The 25,140-nt window shown below is 37.4% G+C and overlaps 2 protein-coding genes and 1 long non-coding RNA gene across 3 annotated transcripts; 2 read left to right on the top strand and 1 right to left on the bottom strand.

The window, feature by feature from the left end:
* Positions 1–1,034: 1,034 nt before the first annotated feature.
* Positions 1,035–5,777, top strand: LOC149379166 (uncharacterized). The gene is made up of 6 exons (XM_089602515.1): positions 1,035–1,198; positions 1,639–3,837; positions 3,914–4,216; positions 4,293–4,440; positions 4,536–5,277; positions 5,434–5,777. Exons 2-5 carry the CDS (start codon positions 1,649–1,651, stop codon positions 5,259–5,261), a joined length of 3,366 nt encoding a protein of 1,121 aa, XP_089458641.1. The 5' UTR covers positions 1,035–1,198; positions 1,639–1,648; the 3' UTR covers positions 5,262–5,277; positions 5,434–5,777.
* Positions 5,778–18,096: 12,319 nt separating this feature from the next.
* Positions 18,097–21,663, top strand: LOC149379165 (uncharacterized). The gene is made up of 5 exons (XM_089603965.1): positions 18,097–20,363; positions 20,439–20,676; positions 20,817–20,957; positions 21,053–21,605; positions 21,653–21,663. Exons 1-5 carry the CDS (start codon positions 18,097–18,099, stop codon positions 21,661–21,663), a joined length of 3,210 nt encoding a protein of 1,069 aa, XP_089460091.1.
* A 2,472-nt stretch (positions 21,664–24,135) lies between these two features.
* On the bottom strand, positions 24,136–25,010 carry LOC149379164 (uncharacterized). The gene is made up of 2 exons (XR_016294095.1): positions 24,753–25,010; positions 24,136–24,456 (listed from the first exon to the last, which is right to left on the bottom strand). It is a non-coding gene; the product is annotated as an uncharacterized LOC149379164 (long non-coding RNA).
* Between the last annotated feature and the right edge of the window lie 130 nt (positions 25,011–25,140).

Below are 25,140 nucleotides of genomic sequence, written 5' to 3'. Positions count from 1 at the left end.
ATCGATGTGGATCACCTGCGTGTCGCGGTGGCCCACTCCCTCGATCTCTCTTTCTCGGCTCTCTCTCTCGGATCTCTTTCTTCTTTCCTCTTTCTTCTCTCTTAATGATCTTAATTAATGATCTTAATGGCGTCCTTAATAACCGCAAGCAGTTATATCATAATATTTTATATTAAATGTTTTTATTTTCAGCATGTTAATAGGCGGGAACAGTTGAGGTTATTTTGGTATTTTGATGTTGTGTAAATAAATGAGTCTGGCTATTAACCCGAAATTAACCAAATGATGACCAAATCCAAAACCGTCTAAACTGGGAGGCTATTTAATTATATAACCCTAAAAAAAAGTGACATGACATTATTATTTTAACAATAGAGCAAATTTAGTTGTTTGTATTGGAGTTGTTTTTATCTAACCACTAAAGTTGTAGTGATGGGCTTTCAAAAATAATAAATAAATATTCTGATAATTATAAGAGCATCTTTAGTGGTAACATTAGCTTAATATGTCACCTAGGTTTTTCAAACTACAACTCATTCAAGCAACAAATATCTCCAATGATTAAGCTAATCTTTCTCTCTCTTTGCTCTATGTATCACACATATAAATACCATTTCATTAAATTTTTACGTAATTATCATTGGTTCAAATGAATGTGAGGTCCATTATTTTTGTTAGAGCTAATTTGCAATATAGAGCTACTTTGCTCTACTAAGTCAATAATCAAATCATGCTCGGCGGAGCTATTAGCTCCAATCTTTTATAATTGACTAGTAAGTCCCTGTGATATACCATGTAGTTGCTCTAAGTTACCACTTGGAGCTGAACATAGGCAGAAACTAAGATAAATTAATATTAAATAAATAAAAAACAAATAATAAAAGGTCCAGAGTCCAAAGCATAGCCTGCGCGAAGTGACCATGCATAGCCCTGTGTGTCTGTTGTCACTTGTCACTGTAAGTTCGTCGACCAAAGTTTCGAACTTTTGATGATCATCCTTCAACACCCTAACTTTATAATTTATATATGCAATACTAATATAAAAATACGTACCTTCACTCTATCATTTCCCTCGTTCTCACAAGTTACACCACTTCTCGACCAGCTTTTTCAAATTTGTTCCTTGTTTCCGTCTCTGGGAATTTCGGGCTGTGAAATTTCCTTTCTTCGTTTTCCGTTTCCCACTCAAGTCATCAAGGTACGTATGTAAATCAGGAAACGAAAATTAAAATAGCTTGTTTAAACGGAACATTCAATGCTAAAGCTATGATCAGCTACACCGATTTATTGTTTGCCGTTAAGCTATTATTTTCCGTTCGGATTCTAGGAGATTACTTGTTTTACATATACACATTACTAAGTAATTATAATCTGATGTTAAAAACTAGTAGCTAGAAGAACCAGCTCACAAATCAGTGCACAATTCTTGGTTGCTTAATGCTTTGGAATTTGCACCATTCTGTCGAGTTTGTGATCTGCCATCTTTTGCAAAAAAATGGGTTTCTCTGTTTCCGTTGATATTTATTATCTAATATATATGTATCCAAGCTAAGCAATTTAGATCTTTCTTCTAAGATCGATTAGTACTTTTAGCCGTGAGTTTTGTAGTTATTTTAAGTTTTGTTCTTATTTTTGCAGCGACTGAAACATGGACAGAAAATGGATACATTTGGCTGACAGAACTTGTCAAGAATACAAAGACGGAGTCAAGTCGTTTCTCGATTTCGCTGATACAAATCTGATTCATAGAGACCGTCGCTGTCCATGTCGAGAATGCAAAAACACTCGTGTGTGCAATTCACACGACATGAAGGCCCACTTGTATAGAAATGGATTTTCGAGAGACTACAAAAGATGGATATTTCATGGCGAGGAGATAATTGAAGAACCCAAAAGAAAGTTGCCGAGTGATGAGCGTTCTGGGTCTGAAGGAGTCGTTTCCCTGGACGAGGATTTGGAGGATAACGACAACGGATCTGAAGCTGAAGCTAGCTCTTCTTTGCACCCAATCCGTGAAAAAATGAAAGTCGCATATATAGTGGCGATGTTGATGCAAATGAAGCTACAAAAGGGTTGGAGCGAACGATTGTTTGATACGATACTCCAGTTAATCAAAGAAGTTTCTCCTCCGTTAGCGAAGCTCCCAGCCTCACTTCACGATGCCAACAACTTACTCCAAGAACTCGGGATGGGCTACGAGTTGATTCATGCTTGCAAGTACGATTGCGCATTGTTTTGGAAAGAGCACAGTTATTGTGACCGGTGCCCGGTGTGTGACGAGCCGAGGTTCAAGTACGAGAATGGGAAGGGTGAGAAGATTCCCCAGAAGGTGCTGTATTACTTCCCGTTGAAGCCTCGGCTAAAGAGGCTGTTTGAGTCTGAAGAGACAGCGAGAGACATGAGGTGGCACTTGAGAAAAAGCGCCGGCGAGGAATGTGTGATGAGGCACCCGAAGGATGGCCTCGAATGGGAGTGTTTTGACAGAAGTTATCCTTGGTTTGCGAAGGAATCACGCAATGTTCGCTTGGGACTCGCCACTAAAGGATTCAACCCTTTCAAACTCACAGGCGACTCGTACAACATATGGCCCGTGACACTGGTGCCTTATAATTTGCCACCGTCAAAGTGTATGAACGAGGAGTTTCTCATGTTGACGATGTTAATTCCGGGACCAGAAACACCCGGGTTGAACATCGACGTCTACTTGAGGCCTCTGGTGGATGAGTTGAAAGACTTGTGGATGAGCGGAGTCAAAACTTACGATGCTTCGAGCGGGGAAATGTTTCGGCTGCGCGCGTGCCTTTTGTGGACCATCAGCGATTTCCCGATGTATGAAAGTTTATCAGGATGGAATATGACTGGGTCCAAGGCGTGTCTGAGTTGTGGAAATACAGATACGGTATCACTCGAGGGTGGTAAGAGTGTTGGACTCGAGACGAATTATAGCTATTTGGGTCATCGCCGTTTCTTGCCTCATAATCATCCCTGGAGAGCTGATGAACAAGAATACAAAAAGCACTTTTCAGAAGAAAGACGTTCACCACCAAGGAAATCACCGTTTGGAGATTTCAAGCTACGTGAGCTTGACGATGTACGAAGTTGTAAGCCAGGGAAACAGCCATGCAGTAAACAGAGACAGAAAAAGTGCCAAAGTTATATGAACAATTGGTTGAAGAAAAGTATTTTCTTTGAATTAGATTATTGGCCCAAGTTTAGACTCCGGCACAACATCGACGCGATGCAAGTTGAAAAAAGTCTGTGCGATAACATTATTGGAACACTTCTGGGCATGGAAGGAAAAACAAAGGACTCGGAAAGAGATCGCTTAGACTTGGTTTATTTAGATAAAAGAAGAGAATTGCACCTTCAAATGATCGGAAAAAGGCTGGTGAAACCGCTTGCTTGTTATTCTTTGCCCCCCGAGAAACAGTTAGAATTTTGTCAGTTTATGAAGTCCGTCAGACTCCCAGATGCTTGTCCGATCGACATCTCAAAAAATGTTAGCTTGCTCAAAAAAAATATATCGGGACTTGAGGCTCACGAGTGTCATGTGATACTGCAACGCCTTCTCCCAATTGCAGCACATCCACATTTGCGAAAGGATATAACGACGACATTCTCCGAATTGGCCACTTTCTTCCAGCGCTTGTTTGCTAAGGCCATAATGTTCTGGGATATGGACGATCTGGAAGAGAGGCTCGCGATGATTTACTGTAAGCTCGAGAAGATTTACCCGCCGTCTTTCTTTGACATGATGGTGCATTCTGCTATGCACCTGACAGGCCAGGCAAAACTCGGTGGACCTGTTTTCTTTCGCTCGTTGTATCCTTTTGAAAGGTGTGTTACTGGATTGTACTTTCAATGTCCGTTTCCAATCGCGAATCGAATTAACTATTTGTCTTCTCTTGTACAGGAATTGGAAGAAACTTGGAAACTGTGTGACAAACAGAGTTCAACCTGAAGTCTCAATTGCAGAGGCGTACATTGCGAACGAAGCATTTAGAGTTTGCGCCGTGTATTTAGGTGACACAGGAGAAACTAGTGACGATGAAAGTGTTAATCAAGAAGACACGCAGAGAAGGCCGTCGCTGTCCCTCTTCTCACAAAGGGCCCGACCTTTCGGGCCACAAGAATCCCTGAACTTAAGCAGTAAAGAGTTGGCACACCTCAATTTATTCATGCTTCGTCACTGCAAAGAGCTAGAGCCATATATCAAGTAATTCAACATATGCACTCTTTTTTTTTCATTCGGGTCTATCTTTGCTGTTTCAGAAACTGATTGATATATTTAGGGAGTACGACGATGAGCTGAAGACAAAATCTGGCGAAGAAGAAGATGATGATGACGACGACGATGATGATGATGATGAAGAAGAAGAAGAAGATAAAGACGAAGAAGAAAAAAAACTAAAAAAATTTGACTTTTGGTTTCGGATGCGGGTAAGTCAACCCTGTGTTTCTGTGTCTCCAAACAGTTTGAAATTTAAGTTTTTGAAGAATGGATTGTTCATTATTATGCCTTTATTACATTTTAGATTTATAGATTGTGGAAAACTAAACCCGAAGATGAGTACGACCTGTTCTCATTAGCTTGTGGACCCGAGGCCAAGGTGAACTTGTACTCTGGCTGCGTTGTTGACGGAATAAGATTTGTAACCGAAGATGAGGACAAGGACCGAATCAGCCAGAACAGTGGAGTGTTCTGCGTCAAAGAGATCAAAGGTGAGAAGGTGGAACTTTACGGTGTCATAACCAGCGTTTGGGAGGTGAACTTCCCTCATGGGCAACGAGTAGTTTTGTTCAAGTGCAAGTGGTTTCGTCCGGATAAGGAATTCTCTTCAGCGCAGCACGACTGTAACTTGCTTCGCCTTGACCCCAAAAGGACATGGCATGAGTATTTCCCTTACTTACTGGCGACCGAGGCTCAGCTGGCGTTTTTTCCTCGCTTCGATGACTTTCATATGTATGCGCAGAAATTGGAACACCGATTATTCTGGGACGTCCTTGACTCGAGTGGCATCGGGGAAGAAGACGAAGTGGCAGTGGCTAAACCCGAGGCGTGCAGTTTTGAATGGACCAAACACGTTGGTGAGATCCAACGTGGAGGCCTTCTTTCTTCGTCTCATCTCTATCAGGTCATCACTGATAATATACTGCCGAATCTCCACGGCGAGTGTGTTGGCGACCAAAATCATGTGTTCGAGGATCTTTCGATTCAGGAATCATTCAATGATGACAGTGATGACGACGGTGAATTTTAGCCAACCTCACGCACATGTATGATTTTTTTAATTCTTCTCTTGCATTTGTTTGTCTACAAAATGCAAGTCTCACTCGTCTTACCATAATCATCCTTATCATATGCTATATGTATATCTCTAAAAAATATCGAGTCTTATTTTAATGTAACAATTTATTAATGTTTTTAAACAGATTTCTATGACACACGGGAATGTTCTGATCAGAAAGGATTTTGGATTAGGTCAGCTCAATGGAGTTGGCTAATCGACGCACCTTGGTTTACTGCGACGACTAGCATAAAGATATTTAAAAAAAAAAAAAAAAGGCTTTCTTTTGTTTGTGTCTGATTCTATTTTGTGTGAATGAAAGAGACCTTAGTTGACCTTTGTAGCTTATTTAAGGATCGACTTTTAGCTAAAACACTACTTAGCAATGAATTGTGGATGCTATGCACAATTTCTTGATTACCAATGTTTCTGAAGCAGTATTTGTGGGTGCGCTATATATATATGCTCAACTAGCAGATCATCTGCTAAAGGACGATCTCCTTATATATATTATGTGTATATTTTGCTTGTAACTCTGTCAATCTTTGTGATTTTCTCTGAGTTTGTGTTTGCATCTGGTGAGGTCTGTAAAAAAGCCACTAATGGCTTTTCACATATCCGCCAAATAAAAATATTTATAGACGAAACATCTTTCATCGAATCTGATTTATTTGAACCAAGTTAACAATTCAAACCCTTTTCGATGATGGAGATTAACGACAAGGTTAAAGTATGGTTGAGATAGTTTTAATCTTTAACTAAAAGATTATCAAGCCTAAGGTCTGCACTAAAATGCATTCTTTTGATTCATAGGTAGTGGTTGCTTGACAAACAAGTTATAAGTGTGCTAAACCCATTGTTCAAAATACGGATACTAGTACTGATAATGAATTTCAGATTTTTTACTGGTATATCGACTACCGACAGGTATACGGACAGGTAGGCCAGAATGATTTTAATACCGCGTTATCGATCTATACCGATTCAAAATTACTGGTATATCAAATATTATACATAGAAAGAGTATAAAATTTGTAATCCTTTAATTCATTTTATTTTTGTGTTATTTAGATATAAATATTATATATATATATATATATATATATATGTTTTTTTATATATAATAATATATGACATTATAGAAAAAAATACTAATATATTATTAACAAAGCATCCTATATATATATATATATATTAATGAAATGAATATGTATACTAAATATCAATATTTACATTAATGTGTATGATACTGGTAAATATAGTGTAATAATATAATATAATATAATAGTCATAATAACCTAACAAATAATATTTCAATGATTTAAAAATAAAGAAGATGCAACTTTATAAATATTGAAGGTAACTTTGTACACACAAAAAAGGTCCCACATTGAAACTGTAAGGCAACTTTATAGGATAGAGTTACTATAAATATTTTAGAGTGAAATTTTGACGACAAAGCAATGAATCGTGCCAACACCCAATAATGTGCGAGTTAAAGTGTTTATGAAAATATTTAAAAAAAATATGAAAAATGGACCAAAAAATGTATAAGAAAAAAATTCGAGGGTTTTATAGCTCCCCGTTCAATATGAAGTACGTCAAGGTTTTAATAAGATGTTCGGCGAGGATGCGCACATCGTTCGCGATGGGATCCACGAGTTTTTCGCCGAATACGTGGAATCATCAGTTTACAGGCCCATTACTTCCCATGACATGAAAATGGTTTGATGAGAAAATGATGATCAAATTTGATGAGGAAATGATGAATATGGAGTGCCGGAAGAAAAAATTGGAACTGGTCGAGTACTTGTACGCTCTAGGATGATCTCAACTCAGGCGGACTTTGATATCCTCTCCTGGTGGAACTACATGCAGGACACTTTCCCTACTCTCCCCAAGAAGGCGAGAGACATTCTCTCTGTCACGGTCTCAGCAGTTTCGCCGAAGTCGGCGTTCGAGGCCGGGCCCCAGGAGATGGACCGTTACCAGAGCTCACTGTGACTCGAGACCATGGATGAGCTCATCCGCACTAAGGACCGGATGCTCCACAATGTCGCCTCTGATGGCCCCACCAACGCTCCCTGATATATTTTGCATAATATGATTTTTAGAATTGTATCTTCTTGACTGAGTTTAGAATTTGGACGAATCATATATCTTTTATATGGCCTGTGCATTATCTTCTAGTTCTTGTTCGGTTTTATTTTCCATCAGATTAAGAAATAGTCTGATTTGACAATAGAAAAAGCATCTACACGATAAGAAATTGCACTAGAATGCCAAACAATAGAAGGGCAGGTTTAAAACAAATTTCTTTAATCTGAAGAATATTGGGAGCCGGATAGGGCAGTTGGCGAAGATGACGTTAAACTACAAAATTTGCTTAAAATATTAATTTGCCAAGACAACTGTCGCTGACGGAAGGAATGACTTCCATGTCATCCTTATGGCTATCGAAAATTTTCGAGTTCCGATAACACGGAAATGGCAGCGGCAGTTCCGACATGTTTCGGAAGTAGCGGTGGGTGTGTCAGAAGTGGGCATGCCGATAGTAGCCGTTGGTGTAAAGTTGTGAATGTTGGAGAAGAGACGTTGGAAAAATATTACCGTTTTTTACACTTTCATCCCTATTTCATTTTACACTATAAATACACTCCATTTTTCTTCAATTTTCACAACTCACATTCTCAACTCTCACCATTCTCTCTACAACCCACATTCCTCTCTACAAACTTTCTATATATTTTACATACTTAAGTTTATACTATATAAATCTTTATAATAAGTTTAATTTATAATATATAGGTTTGATTTATAAAAATATACTATATAGTTCAATTTTAAAATTATAGTTTTGAATTTAAAATTTTATAGTTATTATCTTCAAAAAATTAATTTACTATATATTTTTAAAATTAAAGTTTTACATTTATTATCTATAAAAATAGTTATATTATATAGTTTTGATTGATATTATATACTATATAGTTATTTTCTATACAGATATTTATATGAGAATAGCGACAAAAGTTGTTTGAAGTGAGTCCCACTCTACTCAAATTATTTTAGGGTCTTTTAGCTATATAGCCATTTGATTTATAGCGTTTTATATAATAGCCAATCTTTTGTAAATTTTCTGTAAATAGCCACATCAACTTATTTACGGCACTCAAAAGCACCAAAAAAAAAAAAAACTCAAAATATGCGGGAATGTTTTTGGGTATTTTTTAGTGCCGTAAATATGTTGGGGTGGCTATTTACAAAAAAATTTACAAAATATTGGATATCTAGCAATTCTTAGACTTTCTATGGTTTACTTAGCTAATTTTTTTATTACCAAGTTGCTTATATTGGCGTTGCTCTTAGCTTACCACTAAAGTTGATGTGATGGGGTAACAAAAATAAAAAATAATAATTTAACTTCATAAAAATAAATTCTTATAATTATAACAAAAGTTACCGATTTGGAGCTCAACATAAGTAGAAAGTATAACAAAAGTTACCGATCTGGAGCTCAACATAGGTAGAAAGTTTGATATTAAATATATAAAACACAAAAAATAAAAGATCCAGAGTCCAAAGCATAACCTGCGCGAAGTGACCATGCATAGCCATGTGTCTGTTGTCGTTGTAAGTTCGTCGACCAAAGTTCCGAACTTTTTGATGATCATCCTTCAAAACCTTAACTTTATATAGGCAATACTAAGATAAAAAAATATGTACCTTCTCATTATCATTTCCCTCGTTCTCACACTTACACCACTTCTCGACCAGCTTTTTCAAATTTGTTCCTTGTTTCCGTCTTTGGGAATTTCATGCTGTGAAATTTCTCTTCTTCGTTTTTCGTTTTCCCACTCAAGTCATCAAGGTACGTATATAAATCAGGAAACGAAAATTAAAATAGCTTGTTTAAACAGAACATTCAAAGCTAAAGCTATGATCAGCTACACCGTTGATTTCTTGTTTGCCGTTAAGCTATTATTTTCCCTTCGGATTCTAGGATATTACTTGTTTTACATATACGCGTTACTAAGTAATCATTGTAAACATAATTTAAACAATCTTAATTAGCCAAGATCTTAGAACTATGTGATTTTCACATATCATTAGAGATCAAGAAAACTTACCTCGATCCATGAAGAAAGCAACGGCAGCGGTGGCAGAATCACCGGAATTGGTTTCTCTCTCTTTACTCATTTAGTCTTGATAGCTTTTTTGTGATGGCTCAGCAAAAAATGCGTAATGAGTTGAGAGAGGACCAATCCCTAGGGTTAGCCTTATATAGACCCACCATCAGGATATATAAGGAAATTACCTTTTACTTATCAACCAATAGAATTTGTCTTTTTTTTTTATTAAACCCTAATAGGTAATACACTTGGGCCACATTTTTTCCCACATACAAAGCCAACTAATGGGCTTTAGGAATTATACGGTCTAACATTCTCCTACTTGACCCATATAGCTTAATAATGACCGTAATTGCGCATAGTATAAGATAAATTCATCATAATGTTGGTTACATCATAAAGTCATAATCAAGTATGAAAACTAATAAGGATAATAGCGGTAGTATGTTAATTTTTCAACATAGTCCCTTTCATGTATCACAATACTAGTTTCACACTTAATATGACACATAATAAGGTATTCATAATGGTCCGAATCTTGATCATATAATGCATTCATGTATATACTAATCATAAAAGAAAACAAGATTCATTACTTCATATCAGAAATAAAATAAACGAGCTCAAAGTGTCAACCACATAAAACATAAAAATAACATCAACGATGACATCAAAGGATCCTCATTCTTTCGACACGTTCAGTAAATACCTTTGGGGACAATCATTTCGTTAATGGATCTGCTACCATAAGCTGTGTGCTAATGTGCTCGATTGACACCCTTTGTTTATGAACTTCTTCTTTAACGGCAAAGTATTTTATCTCCATATGCTTAGCACCCTTAGAATACTTGTCGTTTTTCGAAAATAAGACTGTTGTGGAATTATCACAGTAAATATTCAGTGGCTTGGCGATAATCTCAACAATTCCAAGTTCTGAAATAAAGTTCTGCAGCCATAAACCATAAATCGTAGCCTCAAGCATGCAGCAAAATTTGAATTTGAATATCCAATCACGTCAAGGTGATTAAATCTCTTATAAGTGAGCATACGATCTTTCATTCCTTGCAGATACCTTAGTACTTTCTTTGCAGCTTTCCAATGATCTATTCCTGGATTACTTTGATACCTGCCCAGCATTCCGACAACAAAACTGATATCTGACCTGGTACAAGTCTGTGCGTACATCAAGCTTCCAAAAATAGACGCATAAGGAATTTGTTCCATTTGTTTGCGTTCCAATTCATTTTGTGGACATTGATTGAGACTAAATTTATCTCCCTTCTGAATTGAAACAACACCTGCAGAGCACTTGTCCATTTTGAATCTCTCAATAAGGACTTTATTAATGTATGCTTTTTGAGACAATCCCAACCATCCTTGTGATTTATCACGAGATATCTCTATTCTGATCACATAAGATGCCTCACACATATCTTTCCTCTTAAAGAGAAACTCATTGGTTTGACGTAATAAACCAAGGTCATTAGTAGCAAACAAGATGTCGCCAATATACAAAACTAGAAATATAAACTTACTCCCACTGATCTTCAGATATATACATCGATCAACGATGTTTTATTTAAATCCAAAGGATGTGACGGTATCATTGAACTTGAGATACCATTGCCGGGAAGCTTGTTTAAGTCCGTGTATTGACTTCTTTAATTTACATACCATATGTTCCTTTCCGTCAACCACAAAACCTTTAGGCTGATTCATGAACACTTCTTCATCTAAATTCCCATCCAAAAATGCAGTTTTCACATTCATTTGATGGATCTCTAAATCATAATGAGCTACCATAGCCATAAAAATCCTCAGGGAGTCCTTTTTAGAGACAGGTAAAAAGATCTCTTTGTAATCAACACCATCTTTCTGAGTAAAACCTTTGGCAACGAGTCGAGCCTTGTGTCTTTTGATATTTCCAGTTGAGTCGAGCTTGGCCTTGAAGACCCACTTGCACCCGACTCTTTTACAACATTCAGGCAATTCAACAAGGTCCCAAACTTTGTTGTGATCCATTGATTTTAGCTCTTCTTTCATGGCGCCTAGCCACTTAATAGAATTCTCACTTTCTATGACTTGTGAAAACAAAACTGGACCATTATCAATGCCTAAGTTGTATTCCGAATCTTGTAGGTAAACCACATAATCATCAGAAATAGCGGATCTTCGTTCTCTTACAGATCTTCTTAATGCGACTTCTTGTGGTTCATCTATGATAGGTTCTTTGATACGACATCATTCAGTGGTGATTGGTCGTTAATTTGTTGTTCTTGCGAATCATTATCATGGTGATCATGAAGTGAAACAACAACTTGAGGAGAAGGTAGAGGCAAAAGTACTTGCACTCTAATTTCTCGGATTTCCACATTACGTGGTTCCAAACTCCCACTGACTTCGCCATTTTTGATGAACCTAACATTACCAGTTTCAACAATTCTCGTACTATGGTTAAGACAATATGATCGATACCCTTTAGATTTTTCTGGATAACCAATGAAGAAACCACTGATTGTTCTTGAGTCCAGTTTCCTTTCATATGGATTATAAATTCTTACTTCCGCTGGGCAACCAAAAACATACAGGTGCCTTAAACTAGGTTTCCTTCTCGTCAATAGTTCAAAAGGTGTCTTAGGAACTGCCATACTGGGAACCATGCTCAATAAATATACAACGGTCTTTAAAGTATGCATCCACAAAGATTTGGGTAAAGAAAAATTGCTTAACATACTCCTAACCATATCCATTAAAGTACGATTACGCCTTTCTGCTACACCATTTTGTTGTTGTGTTCCTGGCATAGTGTATTGAGCACAGATGCCATGGATTTCTAGGAGCTTATCAAATGGACCAAGGCGCTATTCACTTTTATCATATCTTCTATAGTATTCACCACCTCCGTCAGACCTGACAATTTTTACCTTTCTATCTAATTGTCTTTCAACTTCATTGACAAACACCTCTGGGGTATCTACCGATTGAGATTTTTCATGCAACAAATAGACATATCCATAACGTGAAAAGTCGTCGATAAAAGTGATGAAATACCTTTCTCCACCAAGTGATAGAACGTCAAATGGCCCACAAATGTCAGTATGTATAACGTCAAGAAGTTGTGAGCTTCTCGTGGCTGCTTTCTTAACTGTGTGTTTTGTGTGCTTTCCCTTAGTGCACTCAACACAAATTTCAAGATCGGTAAAATCCAAATCAGGTAGGATATCATTCTTCACCAACCTTTCGATTCTTTCTTTGGATATTTGACCCAAACGTTTATGCCACAAGTAAGCAGAAGATTCATTAGATAAACCACGTTTAGTACCAACATTATGATGCACGGTTAACAGAGTTTCAACGAAAAGGGTATCAAGCTTTAATTTGTACAAACCATTACAAAGAATACTAGAACCCAAGAAAAGATTTTGTTTGAATAAAATGAAACATCCATTCCCAAAATTAAAAGAGTACCTGGCTTTATCGAGTTTAGACATGGAAACCAAATTGCGAGAAACAGAAGGAACATAAAAGGTTTGGAAAATGTCTAAATGATGCCCAGTGTCTAAGATTAAACGACAGGTTCCAATGGCTTCAACTTGAACTTTGACTATGTTTCCCATTAGGATGAATTTTACAATTTGGCTTATGGTTTGGTGTTGCGAATTTTCTCGCACACGCAAGTGCACGTGGTCGCAATAGTAATAAATCGTAAGAACGAGTCGATCCCACGAGGACTAGCTAAATTGAAGATTCAAGATTCACAAGTTTGAATGAATCTTTTAAGGCTGAATGGGGTTATTTTCGGAGCCATCTGGACCTTTCATTTTGATCCAATGGCCAAAATTCGCTCAGAAACGCAACATTGGAAAAAGCTGATTTTTGGACCGCGCGGCGCGCCCTTTTGTCTGCGCGGCGCGCAGACCATTTTTTTGGCTTCGCGCGGTCCGCGCGTACGACTCTGGAGGCGAAAACGGCGAAATTTTCGTCCGCGCGGCGCGCGCTTTTTTCCGCGCGCCGCGCGCTTCCCGGTTCACTGCACACCGTTTTTTAAACGGTCGTAACTCCTAGCTCCGATGTCCGATTTCTGCAAATAAACATGCGTTGGAAAGCTAAGAGGGAGCTCTATCCAATTATGGAAGTGGATCATCCAGAATCATCATTTAAAAATCCCAAAATCCTGCCGAAGAGGACGTCGTTCCTTGTTTCGCTCCAAGTTGTCCAAATGTGTATGAATCTCCTTGAAATTGTTCGGAATCGTCACATGATGAGCTAATAACCTCCTCAAGATCCAATTGAACTTTTAAACCTGAAAATCACTCACAAACATACAAAAGCTATCAAAAACGCTTGAGGACTCGTTAGTTTTTAGTCCGGGAAATAGGAGTTTTACGCGTAATAAACGCACCTATCATTTGGGTCGTAAGAAATCCTTGCATCGTATTTGAAAAATGAGTTGTACAACCAGAATCAAGCCACCAAGTATTATAAGGAACTTCAGCTAAATTTGATTCGAAACATACAAAAGCACTAGGCTTACCCTTTCTTTCGAACCATGCCTTACGTTTCAGGCAATCTTTCTGCCAGTGCCCAGTCTTTTTACAGAACCAACACACATCAATGTTTTGTTCCTTCTTGTGGATTTGGGCAGATGACTCATTAGGCTTTGATAGTCTTGCTTGCACTTTCCGGTCTTCCATGTTTTCTTTCTAGCTCCTTTATGACCAACGAGATTGGAAAAATGATTTCCCGGTTCTTAAGCCTCGTTTCCTCTTGAATGAGCATACTTTGTAATTCATGCACATTCCATTTATCCTTCAGAGTGTTGTAATGCACATGAAATGTGCCATACTCATGAGGTAAGGAATTGAAGATAAATGTTACGATGAAATTTTCATTCAATTCTATTCCCATGGTCTTTAGTCTTGCTACAATGTTCTTCATTTCGACAACATGCTCATGCATGGTACGAGAACCATCAAACTTCATGGTGGTTAACTTACCCATTAGTGCCCCAGCCCGTGACTTATAATCCGAGTCGGACTGAGAGCTTTCTTCCACAAACTTCATAAATTCATTAGCGTTTTCAATTTTCTTAAACGTGGACTTATTGATGTTATCTTCTACATTCATTCGCATAAACATTAGGCTCAGTCTGTTACATCTTTGCCAAGCTTTATGGAAAGATCTTTGGTCAGCATTGCTAGCATCAGTAAGAGCAGCAGGTTCCTTACTTAAGAGTGCCGAATCAAGATCTAGAACACCGAGGTGAAACTGAACTTGTTCAGACCATTCAGAGAAATTAAGACCATTGAACTTAATAATATACGTGGCTTGCGAATGAAGAGAAACATGAAAAGATCTGTAAAAATAAATAATATATGCTCACATATTAATGTTTTGAGTAATAAACCTAATCCATAATACAGGTTCAGAATACGTGAAATAAACGTAAGGTATACATTGAAAACACCTTTGGGTAGAACAACAACATATACAATAAAGTAAACATAATTGATGCTAAAAAAATAAATTTTCACATAATTAGCATTCGACGTACTTAAATTAGATATATTTGTAATCTTTGGATATAATAAATATACCTAACCAAGTATCAATTGGCCACGATAATGTTCATAAATTATCAAACGAATTAAACCTTTGGATGATCCGAAAGATTTTATTATCATGAACTTCAATTAACTCATGACAAGAATCATAAAATACCAAATGTCATTTAACTCAAAATCATCACATAAATATGAGTAATTGAATTTATTTTAATTTGATACTTAAAATTTCTAATTCGATCGGCCACTTTGGTGACTAATAAATTAAACATAATATAAATATCAAATTAAAATAAGCATATTATACTGATTGTAAATCATTTTTATAATATCAGTTAAAATTGAATCCTCATAAAACAAATGTCATCGTTACATTAGAATAGATATATACAGAATTATAACTTGGTTGTGTATATAATGATATTAGATAAAGAGATGATATATTAAAAACCCAAAACATAAAGAGAAATTTCATTTTATAGACCTAAAAATTAACAAAATATAAAGACTAGACCTCATATATAAAAATATATAAAACTGGACTTTTATCCATATTTCGGACATAAATGCCATTTTTAAAAAATAAGTCAATCTATCTTCTCAATCCCACACTCGGTCTCTCACGCTTGATTCCGACGTGATACAACTAAATTCGACGAGATATGAGGGAATCCGACGAACTATGATGACCTAGGATGACAAAGTTTCACGTGAATTTGACCTTAACCGCTTAAAATGCCTAAAAATATTATTTTATCGTATTGCATCGTACATTATCGTACGGTATCGTAAACTATCGTATATTATCGTACATTATAACATAATTTCATTTGTATGAATTTTATGGTATATTATAATTATAATGTATCATATCTCATCGTATTGTATCGTGCATTATCATACGGTATCGTATATTATCGTATGTTATAATTATCGTATGGATTTCTAAGTTTTTAATTTAAGACTAGTTTGTTGTGTTTGAGATTAAGTTTAAGTTTAAGACTCGTTTGGTGTGTTTAAGTTTTAGACTCGTTTATTATTTTTCTTTTTATGTGTGTTTGAGACTCGATTCTATGTTTGAAACTAATCTTAATTTCAATATGTTTGTTAATGTTTGAGATTGTGGAATTTTTATTTGAATGGTAATTTTTTAGTTGAAAAACATGTTTAATATGAAAAATAGGTTAAATCTTACATAAATGATAATTTGAAGACATTCTCGCCGTGGAGATTTTGTTAACTTACATACAACCGTTTATTGAATGCGATGATTAGTTAGGTTTTGTGAACTTTGGATTGGTTTTGGATGTAGATATTTGCTTTTGGATGTTTTGAAGATGTAAAAATTTTCTTTTGGATTTAAAGTTTATTTTCAAGTACCAGTTTTTACAACGGGTTTTATTACCGTTTAAAAAAAAAATTCAAGTTCAAAATTCTGATAATTCTCGCCGCAGCGACTTTTAATACTCTCCGCGGCAAGATTTAGGTGTCGCCGTTGCGAGAAATTTACACCGCCGTGGCAGGAAATTATGGAATTTTTGAAAATTAGACAATGGAACTCTACCGTTGTAGAAGCTTCTACAACGGATCCGTAAACGTTGTAGAAGTCGTGAAGCTTCTATAACGGATGTCTAATCGTTGTAGGATCCTAATTTTGTACTAGTGAATGAAAGTTTGGCCAATTCTGAATTGAGTTAGGTGGTTAATTCAATTTAAAAGTAAACTTGTCTGTTGTGAACAGGAAATTTGTAAAAAAGAAGTTGGATCAAGGCTAATTTTGAATAATTTTGGTTAAGTTTAATCTAATCTGCATAGCAAAGCTATCAATTTAATTTAAATTACTATGATTGTTTATTTAATTTGGTAAGATGGTTAATTTATAGTGTAGAAAAAAAGGAGGGGTCAAATTTAAAATTTTGTGAGAGTAGGCTAGTTTATTATTATTATTTATATAATTGAGCCATAATTGTAGTTGGGACTAGACTATTTCACACAATTTCTTCTATTTTAATTATAGAAAAATGATCTCTTATTAAATATCTAGCCACCTAAAACATTAGACAGTTTATATTTTAAACATAACCCCATTCACTTCATTGTAGACGGAACACTCAAAAAATGATTCGATCGTGAGTTCAAGAAAGAAATTTAATTGATACATAGTTGCTATACGCAAATTTTATTAATTTATTTGTTGTTGTTGAAAATATATTCTAACATATTTAGATATATACTTTAAGTATAATTTTCCCAACGAGCTTTATTCTTCTTGTTGAAAACTTGAAAGTCGATGAAATTTATAGCAGGGTAGTAGTAGACCATTTTGGAGTGACGTTGTCTAATTATAACATAAGTTTACAATTCGGTGCTAACTTAGAAACTTATATAATGAATGAATATTTGAATAAACAAACAAATAATAAAAGGTGGAGACTAGAGAGTGCGAATGACCATGCATAGCAATTAGACGCGACTTTTGGCGCCTCAAAGTTCGTCGCCAAAGCTCCGATTACATCCTTCAAAACCCTAATTATATAATGTAAAACACATACAAAAAGACGCATCGTCACTCTTATCATCTCTCTCCACCGCCATTTCTCTCTTTCTCACAACTCACTTCTCGACCAGCTTTCTCAATATAATTATTCCGTGTTCCCGTTCGGGCTCTGAAGTTTCCCTTCTTCGATTCCCATTTCCCACTCAACTCATCGAGGTACGTTTACGAATGTACATGAAAATGAAAATAGGTTGTTGGTTAAACAGAACACACAAATTAGTTATGATCGGCTTAGCTACGTCATTGATTTCTAAGTTATTTTCCCCTTCGGATTCTGGTATATTACTTGTCTTACAGTACGCGTTGCTCAGTAATTATAACATGTTGTAAAGTAGTAGCTCGAAGAACTAAATCCCAAATAAGTGCACAATTCTTCTTGGTTTCTCTGTTTCAGTTTATATTTTATTATTTAATATATTGTTGTATGACATAAATTAGTATCCAAGTTCAGTAATTTATTTCTTCTTCTAACATCACTTGGTATTTTCTTTAATATAGTTTTTTTTTGGGGGGGTATCTTTTTTTTTGTATGTTTCTTTTGCAGCGAGTGAAAGATGGACAAGAAATGGATGTACTTGGCTGACATAACTTGTCAGGAATACAAAGACGGAGTTAAGTCATTTCTCGATTTCGCTGAAAAAAATCTGAAATATAGCATTTGGCGTTGTCCGTGTCGAGAGTGCAAGAACACTCGCGTGCGCGATGGAAAACACGCCACTGGGGTTCACTTGATTCAAAACGGATTTTCGAGAGACTACAGAAGATGGATATTCCACGGCGAAGAGATAATCGAAGAGCCGAAAAGAAAGTTGACGGACGACAAGCGCCTCGAATCCGAAGGCCGTGTTTCCCGGGACGAGGACACAGTCTTGGATTTCAATGGCATGTCGGAGAATATATCTGTAAAGAGCATTGTGGAGAATTTGGTTGGCGATGTCCTTAAGGCTATCGGCACCGGATCTGAAGCCGAAGCTAGCTCTCCTTTGTATCCCAGCCATGAAAAAATGAAGACATTAGATGTAGTGGCGAAGTTGATTCAGCTGAAGCTACAACATGGTTGGAGCGAGCAATCGTTTGATACGATACTCCAATTAATCAAAGGCCTTTCTCCTGAATTGGCGAACCTCCCGGCCTCACTTCATGCTGCCAAGAACTTACTCCGAGAGCTTGGGATGGGCTACGAGTTGATTCATGCTTGCAAGTATGATTGCGCGTTGTTCTGGAAAGAGCATAGCTCTTGTGACCGGTGCCCGGTTTGTGACGAGCCGAGGTACAAGTACGAGAATGAGAAGGGCGAGAAGATTCCTCAGAAGGTGATGTATTACTTCCCATTGAAACCTCGGCTTCAGAGGCTGTTTATGTCTAAAGAGACCGCGGAAGACATGAGGTGGCACTTGAAAAAACGCGCCGCCGAGGAATATGTGATCAGGCACCCGAAGGACGGCCTCGAATGGGAGTATTTTGACGAATGTTACCCTTGGTTTGGGAAGGAATCGCGCAACGTTCGCTTGGGTCTCGCCACTAAAGGATTCAACCCTTTAAAGCTCACGGACGACTCGTACAACATGTGGCCTGTGACACTGGTGCCTTATAATTTGCCTCCGTCGAAGTGTATGAACGAGGAGTTTCTGATGTTGACGATGCTGATTCAGGGACCAGAAACTCCCGGTTTGGACGTGGACGTCTACTTGAGGCCTCTGGTGGATGAGTTGAAAGAGTTGTGGATGAACGGAGTCGACACTTACGATGCCTCGAGCGGAGAGACGTTTCGGATGCACGCTTGTCTGTTGTGGACCATCGGCGACTTCCCGATGTATAAGGGCTTATCAGGATGGAATATGGCTGGGTCAGACGCGTGTCCGATTTGCTACAGTACAGATATGGTGTACCTCAGGGGTGGTAAGGATTTCGGGCTCGAGACGTCTCACAGCTATTTGGGCCATCGTCGTTACTTGCCTCGTGATCATCCCTGGAGAGTCGGAGCCCAATATGTTTTGGATCATTTTCCTCGATTAGGATCGGCGCCGACGCTATCACCGCCCATTGGAGATGACATGCTGGTTGAGCTTGACAGACTACGAAGTCAGAAGCCGGGGAAACATCCGAACAATATGCGTGGATGGATACGGTTCCGAGATCATACGCGTAATTGGCTGAAGAGAAGTATCTTCTTGGAATTAGATTATTGGTCGAAGCTTAGACTCGTACACAACATCGACGCGATGCAAGTTGAAAAGAGCCTGTGCGACAACATTATCGGAACGCTTCTGGACATGGAAGGGAAATCAAAGGACTCGGAAAGAGACCGCTTGGACTTGTGTCGTTTGAATAGAAGAAGTGATTTGCACCTTCAAATCAGCGGAACCATGCTGGTGAAACGGCTTTCGTGTTATTCTTTGCCGCCTGAGAAACGGATAGAGTTTTGTAAGTTTATGAAGTCACTCAGATTCCCAGACGTTTGTCCGGTCGACATCGCGAAAAATGTTAGCTGTGAAAAAGTAAATATATCGGGGCTGGAGGCTCACGAATGTCACGTGATACTTCAACGCATTCTCCCGATTGCAGTTCATCCACATCTGCCGAAAGATATCACGACGACATTTAGCGAACTAGCCACTTTCTTCCAGCGTTTGTTTGCCAAAGCCATACCGTTTGACGATTTCGACAAGTTGGAACAGAGGCTCGGGATGATTTACTGTAAGCTCGAGAAGATTTACCCGCCGTCTTTCTTTGACATGATAGTGCATTCTGCTCTGCACTTGACAGTCCAGGCAAAATTCGGTGGACCCGTTTTCTTCCGTTCGTTGTATCCATTTGAAAGGTTTGTACTTGGTCGCACTTCCGACGTCCATTTTCAATCGTGAATCCAAATAACAATTCGTATTCTCGTGTACAGGAATTTGGAGAAACTCGGAAAGTGTGTGACAAATAGAGCTCAAGCAGAAGTCTCAATTGCAGAGGCTTACATTGCGAATGAGGCACTTAGATTTTGCTCCATGTATCACCGTGCCATTGTTAATCAAGAAGACACTCAGATTAATGACGATGCCATTGTTACTCTAGATGACACGCAGACTAGGCCGTCAATGCCCATCTTCTCACAAAGTGCTCAACCCTTTGGGCCACAAGATTCCGTGAAACTAAGTGTTGAAGAATTGGAGGACCTCAAAATTTTCGTGCTGCGTCACTGTAAAGAAGAGCTAGAACCATATATGAAGTAAGTGAACATATCCACTCTTTTATTTTTCATTCGAGCTTGCTTCTTCCGTTTCAGACTGTAATAGATTCATTTAGGGAGTACGAGGATGAGCTGGAGAAAAAATCTGGAGAAGAAGCAGAAGGACACAAAGTAGGAGAAGAGGAAGAAGAAAAAGAAAGACTTCTTAAAAACTTTGCACGTTGGTTTGTACAGCAGGTATGTCAACGCTGTGTTTCTATGTTCAAGACAGTTTAATAATTAAGTTTTTGAAGAACTGATCGTACATTATTATGTATTTATTACCTTATCAGATTCGAAGCTTGAAGGAAACTAAGCCGGAAGAAGTGACGAATGACATGTACTCATTAGCTTGTGGACCCGAGGCCAAGGTGAACTTGTACTCTGGCTGCGTTGTTGACGGAATAAGATTTGTAACCGAAGACGAAGACAAGGACAGAGTCAGCCAGAACAGTGGAGTGTTCTGCTTCGAGAACATTGAAGGTGAAGAGGTGAAACTTTACGGTGTTATACGCAGCGTTTGGGAGTTGAAGTTCGCTTACGAGAAACGGGTAGTTTTGTTTAAGTGCAAGTGGTTTCGGTCGGAGGAATATTGTACTGTGAAACGTGAGTGTAATTTGCATGCCTTGAACACCCAACACATATGGCATCACTACTTCCCTTACATACTTGCTACCGAGGCACAACTGGCATTTTTCACTCGCTCCGAGCACTTCTATGTGTATCCGCAAAAAATAGAACACCGATTATTCTGGGACGTACTTGAAACGAGCGGTATCGAGGAAGAAGACGAAGTTGCAGTGGCTAAACCCGAGGCCTGCAATTTCGATTGGACCGAACATGTCGGTGACATCCAACTCGGAAACCGTACTTGCCCCTCTAATCTTACTCAGATTCTCATTGAAAATATACTTCCGAATCTGCACGACAAGTGCGTTGCCAACCAAAACGATGCGTTCGAGGATCTTTTGCACGACGATGCCGATATTGATAGCCAGGACGACAGTGATTTTTAGTCAACCGCACACCCATGTACGATCTTTCAATTCTTCTTTTTTTTTTTTTTTTTTTTTACTACAAAATGTAACTTTCACTCATCTAACATAATCCTCCTTATCTTGTGCTATATGTATTTCTCTTTTAAAAAATTATTGAGTCATTGTTTGAATTTCGGGGATGAATTGAAATGCGAATAGTAAAGTGTCTGATTTTAATCCTATTGTTTATTTATTATTTTCAGATATCTATGGCACGGGATGTGCTGATCAGAAAGGATTTTGGAGTCAATCGGCTCAGTGGAGTTAGCAGTCAGATCGACTCGCGCCGTTGTTGCTAAGAATTTAAAAACTCTTTATTTTGTTTTGTGTTGATTCTGTTTCGTGTGGATGGGAGAGTTTTGTTGACCCTTGTAACTTATTCGAGGATCAACTTCTACCTAAGGACTTGTGGATGTTATGCACAATTTCTTGATTACCAATGTTTCTGAAGCAGTATTTATGGGTGCTATGCTCAAGTCTCAACTAACATAGCATCTTCCCAGGGATGGTGTTTTGAGATTAGAGTTAATATATATACATATATATATATATATATATATTATATACATATATTAATTACAACTCTTTGTGATTCTCTCTGAGAGTTTGTCTGCCATCTTGTGGACTAGTCTGAAAGAAGCCATTCAGGTTCTACGACAGCTATATTTGCAGGTTTTTTTTTATATATATTAATCCTTCCATATAAACAAATATATGTAGAGAAAAAACAGCATCCTTGACCAAATCTCATGTTTTTCTAACAAGTTCACAATTCAGACTCTTTTAGAACTGCCAAGTAAGAGAGAGAGAGAGAGAGAGAGAGAGAGAGAGAGAGAGAGAGAGCACCCTGCCAAGTATCACATGACAATGTCTTGTGAGTTGCTCTTAGAAGCAACTTCGGAATATATATCCTCTAACATGAGACTTGGTTGCTCGTACAGTCAACGGAGAGGTTTTTGTATTTTGATCTCACCCTTGGTTAGTTAATCCATTTGAAATAGCAAGGCTCGGGTTTGGCTACTTCCACTCGGTCATTTTCATCACGCTTTTTGCAATGTTGCGGATAAAACTTGAGGCGTGCCTCGTTTTCTAGTACCGCAAGGATGGCCTTCTAGTCACTCATTTTTATTCGGGTCACGATCCCTAGTTTAACCTCCAAAATGATGCTCGAAAGGCCATTTAAGTTCAAATCTTCACCCTCGAGCCTTATATCACAAAAAAACCGCAGTTCTGGTTGATTATGTTCTCGTCTTCCTTTTTAACCATGATTCTCAGCTCATTGATAAACAGTAACGGTGTGCATTAGCTAATGAGAATGTTGTGCGTTGATAAAACTGAAAAGACTAGTTAGCGACAATACATCCACGTATAAACTTTTCAAACCAATCAGGAAACTCATCTTCCTCTTCGTTAAAATTCCGCGATTCTCACTACAATGTTGTTTCAAATCTAAGCTCAAAGTCAAACATCAAGTTGTTACAAACGCCAGTTGCTTTATTTTTTTCTTTCACTCGCATGACTTTCCAACTCTTACATTACATAGCCAGCTTCAGAGATTTTTAATTCTGGGTTTTGTTGGAACAGAGTTAATGAAGAACTGTTTACATTTATGCACATCATGCTCAGCTCTCTTTTCTCTATGATTCAATCATATTTCATAATGTATTCATGTCACTCCCTAATAAGTGGATTAATTGATACTATAACACGAAGAACTTCAGAAACAAACATCTAGCCATTGGTTACTCTAATTATCTTTCCCTAATATATAATTTTTCCAACTAGTCCATGAGATATTAGAGCAATTATGTAGATTCAAAATTATGGAAATGGATGGGATGAATTAACTCGTACAAAGTTATCACCAAACAGTAAAAAAAATGTCATAATGAGATGAATAGCTGTAGCCACTAATGAAAATCATGAAGTTTTTTATACAATAAGAAACGCGATCCTGGGCTCTCAATCGAAATAACACTGATCAATTATGTACCATAGTCCTAGTATGATCCGACTATTTGACATATCTAGTCCCCGAACTTTGAATTTTAATTATTTCATCACTGAACTTTTAACTTATAATCATTTGTCAGTATTATAATATTTTAGCATATTTTCCTTAAATTTAGCATTGTATATTTTATTCCTAAGCTCTTTATTTTTTTAGTCCCTACACTTTCGAATTTCTAATTTAGTCCCTAACTTGTTTTTCATCCCCTTTCTTTTATTATGTTGGAAATTATCAAAATCACGCCTGAACTTTCTTACTCGGTATAAAATTAGAAAAACTCATGAACGAAGTTAGTAAAGCTAAAAGTATAATGACAAATTCGTCATAATTCAGAAGTTCGACTACCATTTGTTCCAATTAGTCTATGATATAATCAATCACTCTTGTGTCTATAATCAACCAGTCCCAAAAAGTTCGCATTTCATTGAAAATAAAAATAAATAAATAAAGCAAAAAACATTTGTTAATACCTTTGGATGTTCTTATTTTTGAGGTCCATCTCGTAAATCTGAATCAGGAATTTTACAGGAAATATTCATTACTTTAACCAACTGTTTGTACTTCAGATACTCAGTAGTCTCTAGTCGGTGCTTATTGGCAGATTCCTCTTAACGCGGCTTCCAAGGTTTCACCATTCATTTGGACTGATCTGCACGAACAATCCCATTTGAAAAGCATCCTTCAGAAATTTAATTTAAACGAAATTCGCCGACTAAATGGAGGAAAAGCTTGTCAGAAATCCCAGGTACAACTATTTCTCTTAACTTCCAAGGCAACATTTATGAAAAGAACCTCAGTTTATGAACTCGAAATCTTTTTTGTAATGTACTTTTTTATTTTTCTTTTTACCATTGTGAATAAACACATCGAACTTGATTTAAATTCAAATCACATTGACAGCGACGATGATAGTCTAACTCGTAGAAAGTGCAGCGAGATGCGTACCAGTGGAATCTGGTCAGTCACATTTAGCTTTACTGCCACATCGAAGAACTTCCTGGACTTCTCTTGGGTCGCGCTAACAAATGCCTCCCTCAATTTCATCAACCTGCCTTGCTTCAGCCCTAACGACTCAATATCAACGAAATTACATGCTATCTTAAAAGAAAACAAAGGAATCTACAAGGTCTTCATACATGATCTGCAAATCAATTGCTTAGCATATTTCTTTGTCCAAAATCAAGTAAAAAATTGTGATGAAAGTTTGTACCTTTTAAAAGTTTCTCCTGGTATAGTTGCTCTCCCTGTAGGCACTAGCAACTTGTAATCTCTCTGTGACCATAAATCTTGGATCTGTATATGTAAATCTATTTCGATCTGTTCCTATTTCGAT

This window comes from Urtica dioica, chromosome 12 (genome assembly GCF_054948205.1).
Source record: "Urtica dioica subsp. dioica isolate 48M chromosome 12, U.dioica_male_clone48M_v1_H2, whole genome shotgun sequence".
Classification (NCBI taxonomy): Eukaryota; Viridiplantae; Streptophyta; class Magnoliopsida; order Rosales; family Urticaceae; genus Urtica; species Urtica dioica.
This window is presented reverse-complemented; position numbering and strand designations above follow the sequence as displayed.

Excerpts from the sequence above, each read along its gene's own strand:
- LOC149379165 (XM_089603965.1), top strand. The coding sequence starts at position 18,097 with ATGGACAAGAAATGGATGTACTTGGCTGACATAACTTGTCAGGAATAC. Across the intron at positions 20,364-20,438 it reads TCGTTGTATCCATTTGAAAG|GAATTTGGAGAAACTCGGAA; the intron begins GTTTGTACTTGG and ends TCTCGTGTACAG. Across the intron at positions 20,677-20,816 it reads CCTTTGGGCCACAAGATTCC|ACTGTAATAGATTCATTTAG; the intron begins GTGAAACTAAGT and ends CTTCCGTTTCAG.
- LOC149379166 (XM_089602515.1), top strand. The coding sequence starts at position 1,649 with ATGGACAGAAAATGGATACATTTGGCTGACAGAACTTGTCAAGAATAC. Across the intron at positions 4,217-4,292 it reads GAGCTAGAGCCATATATCAA|GGAGTACGACGATGAGCTGA; the intron begins GTAATTCAACAT and ends TGATATATTTAG. Across the intron at positions 4,441-4,535 it reads ACTTTTGGTTTCGGATGCGG|ATTTATAGATTGTGGAAAAC; the intron begins GTAAGTCAACCC and ends ATTACATTTTAG.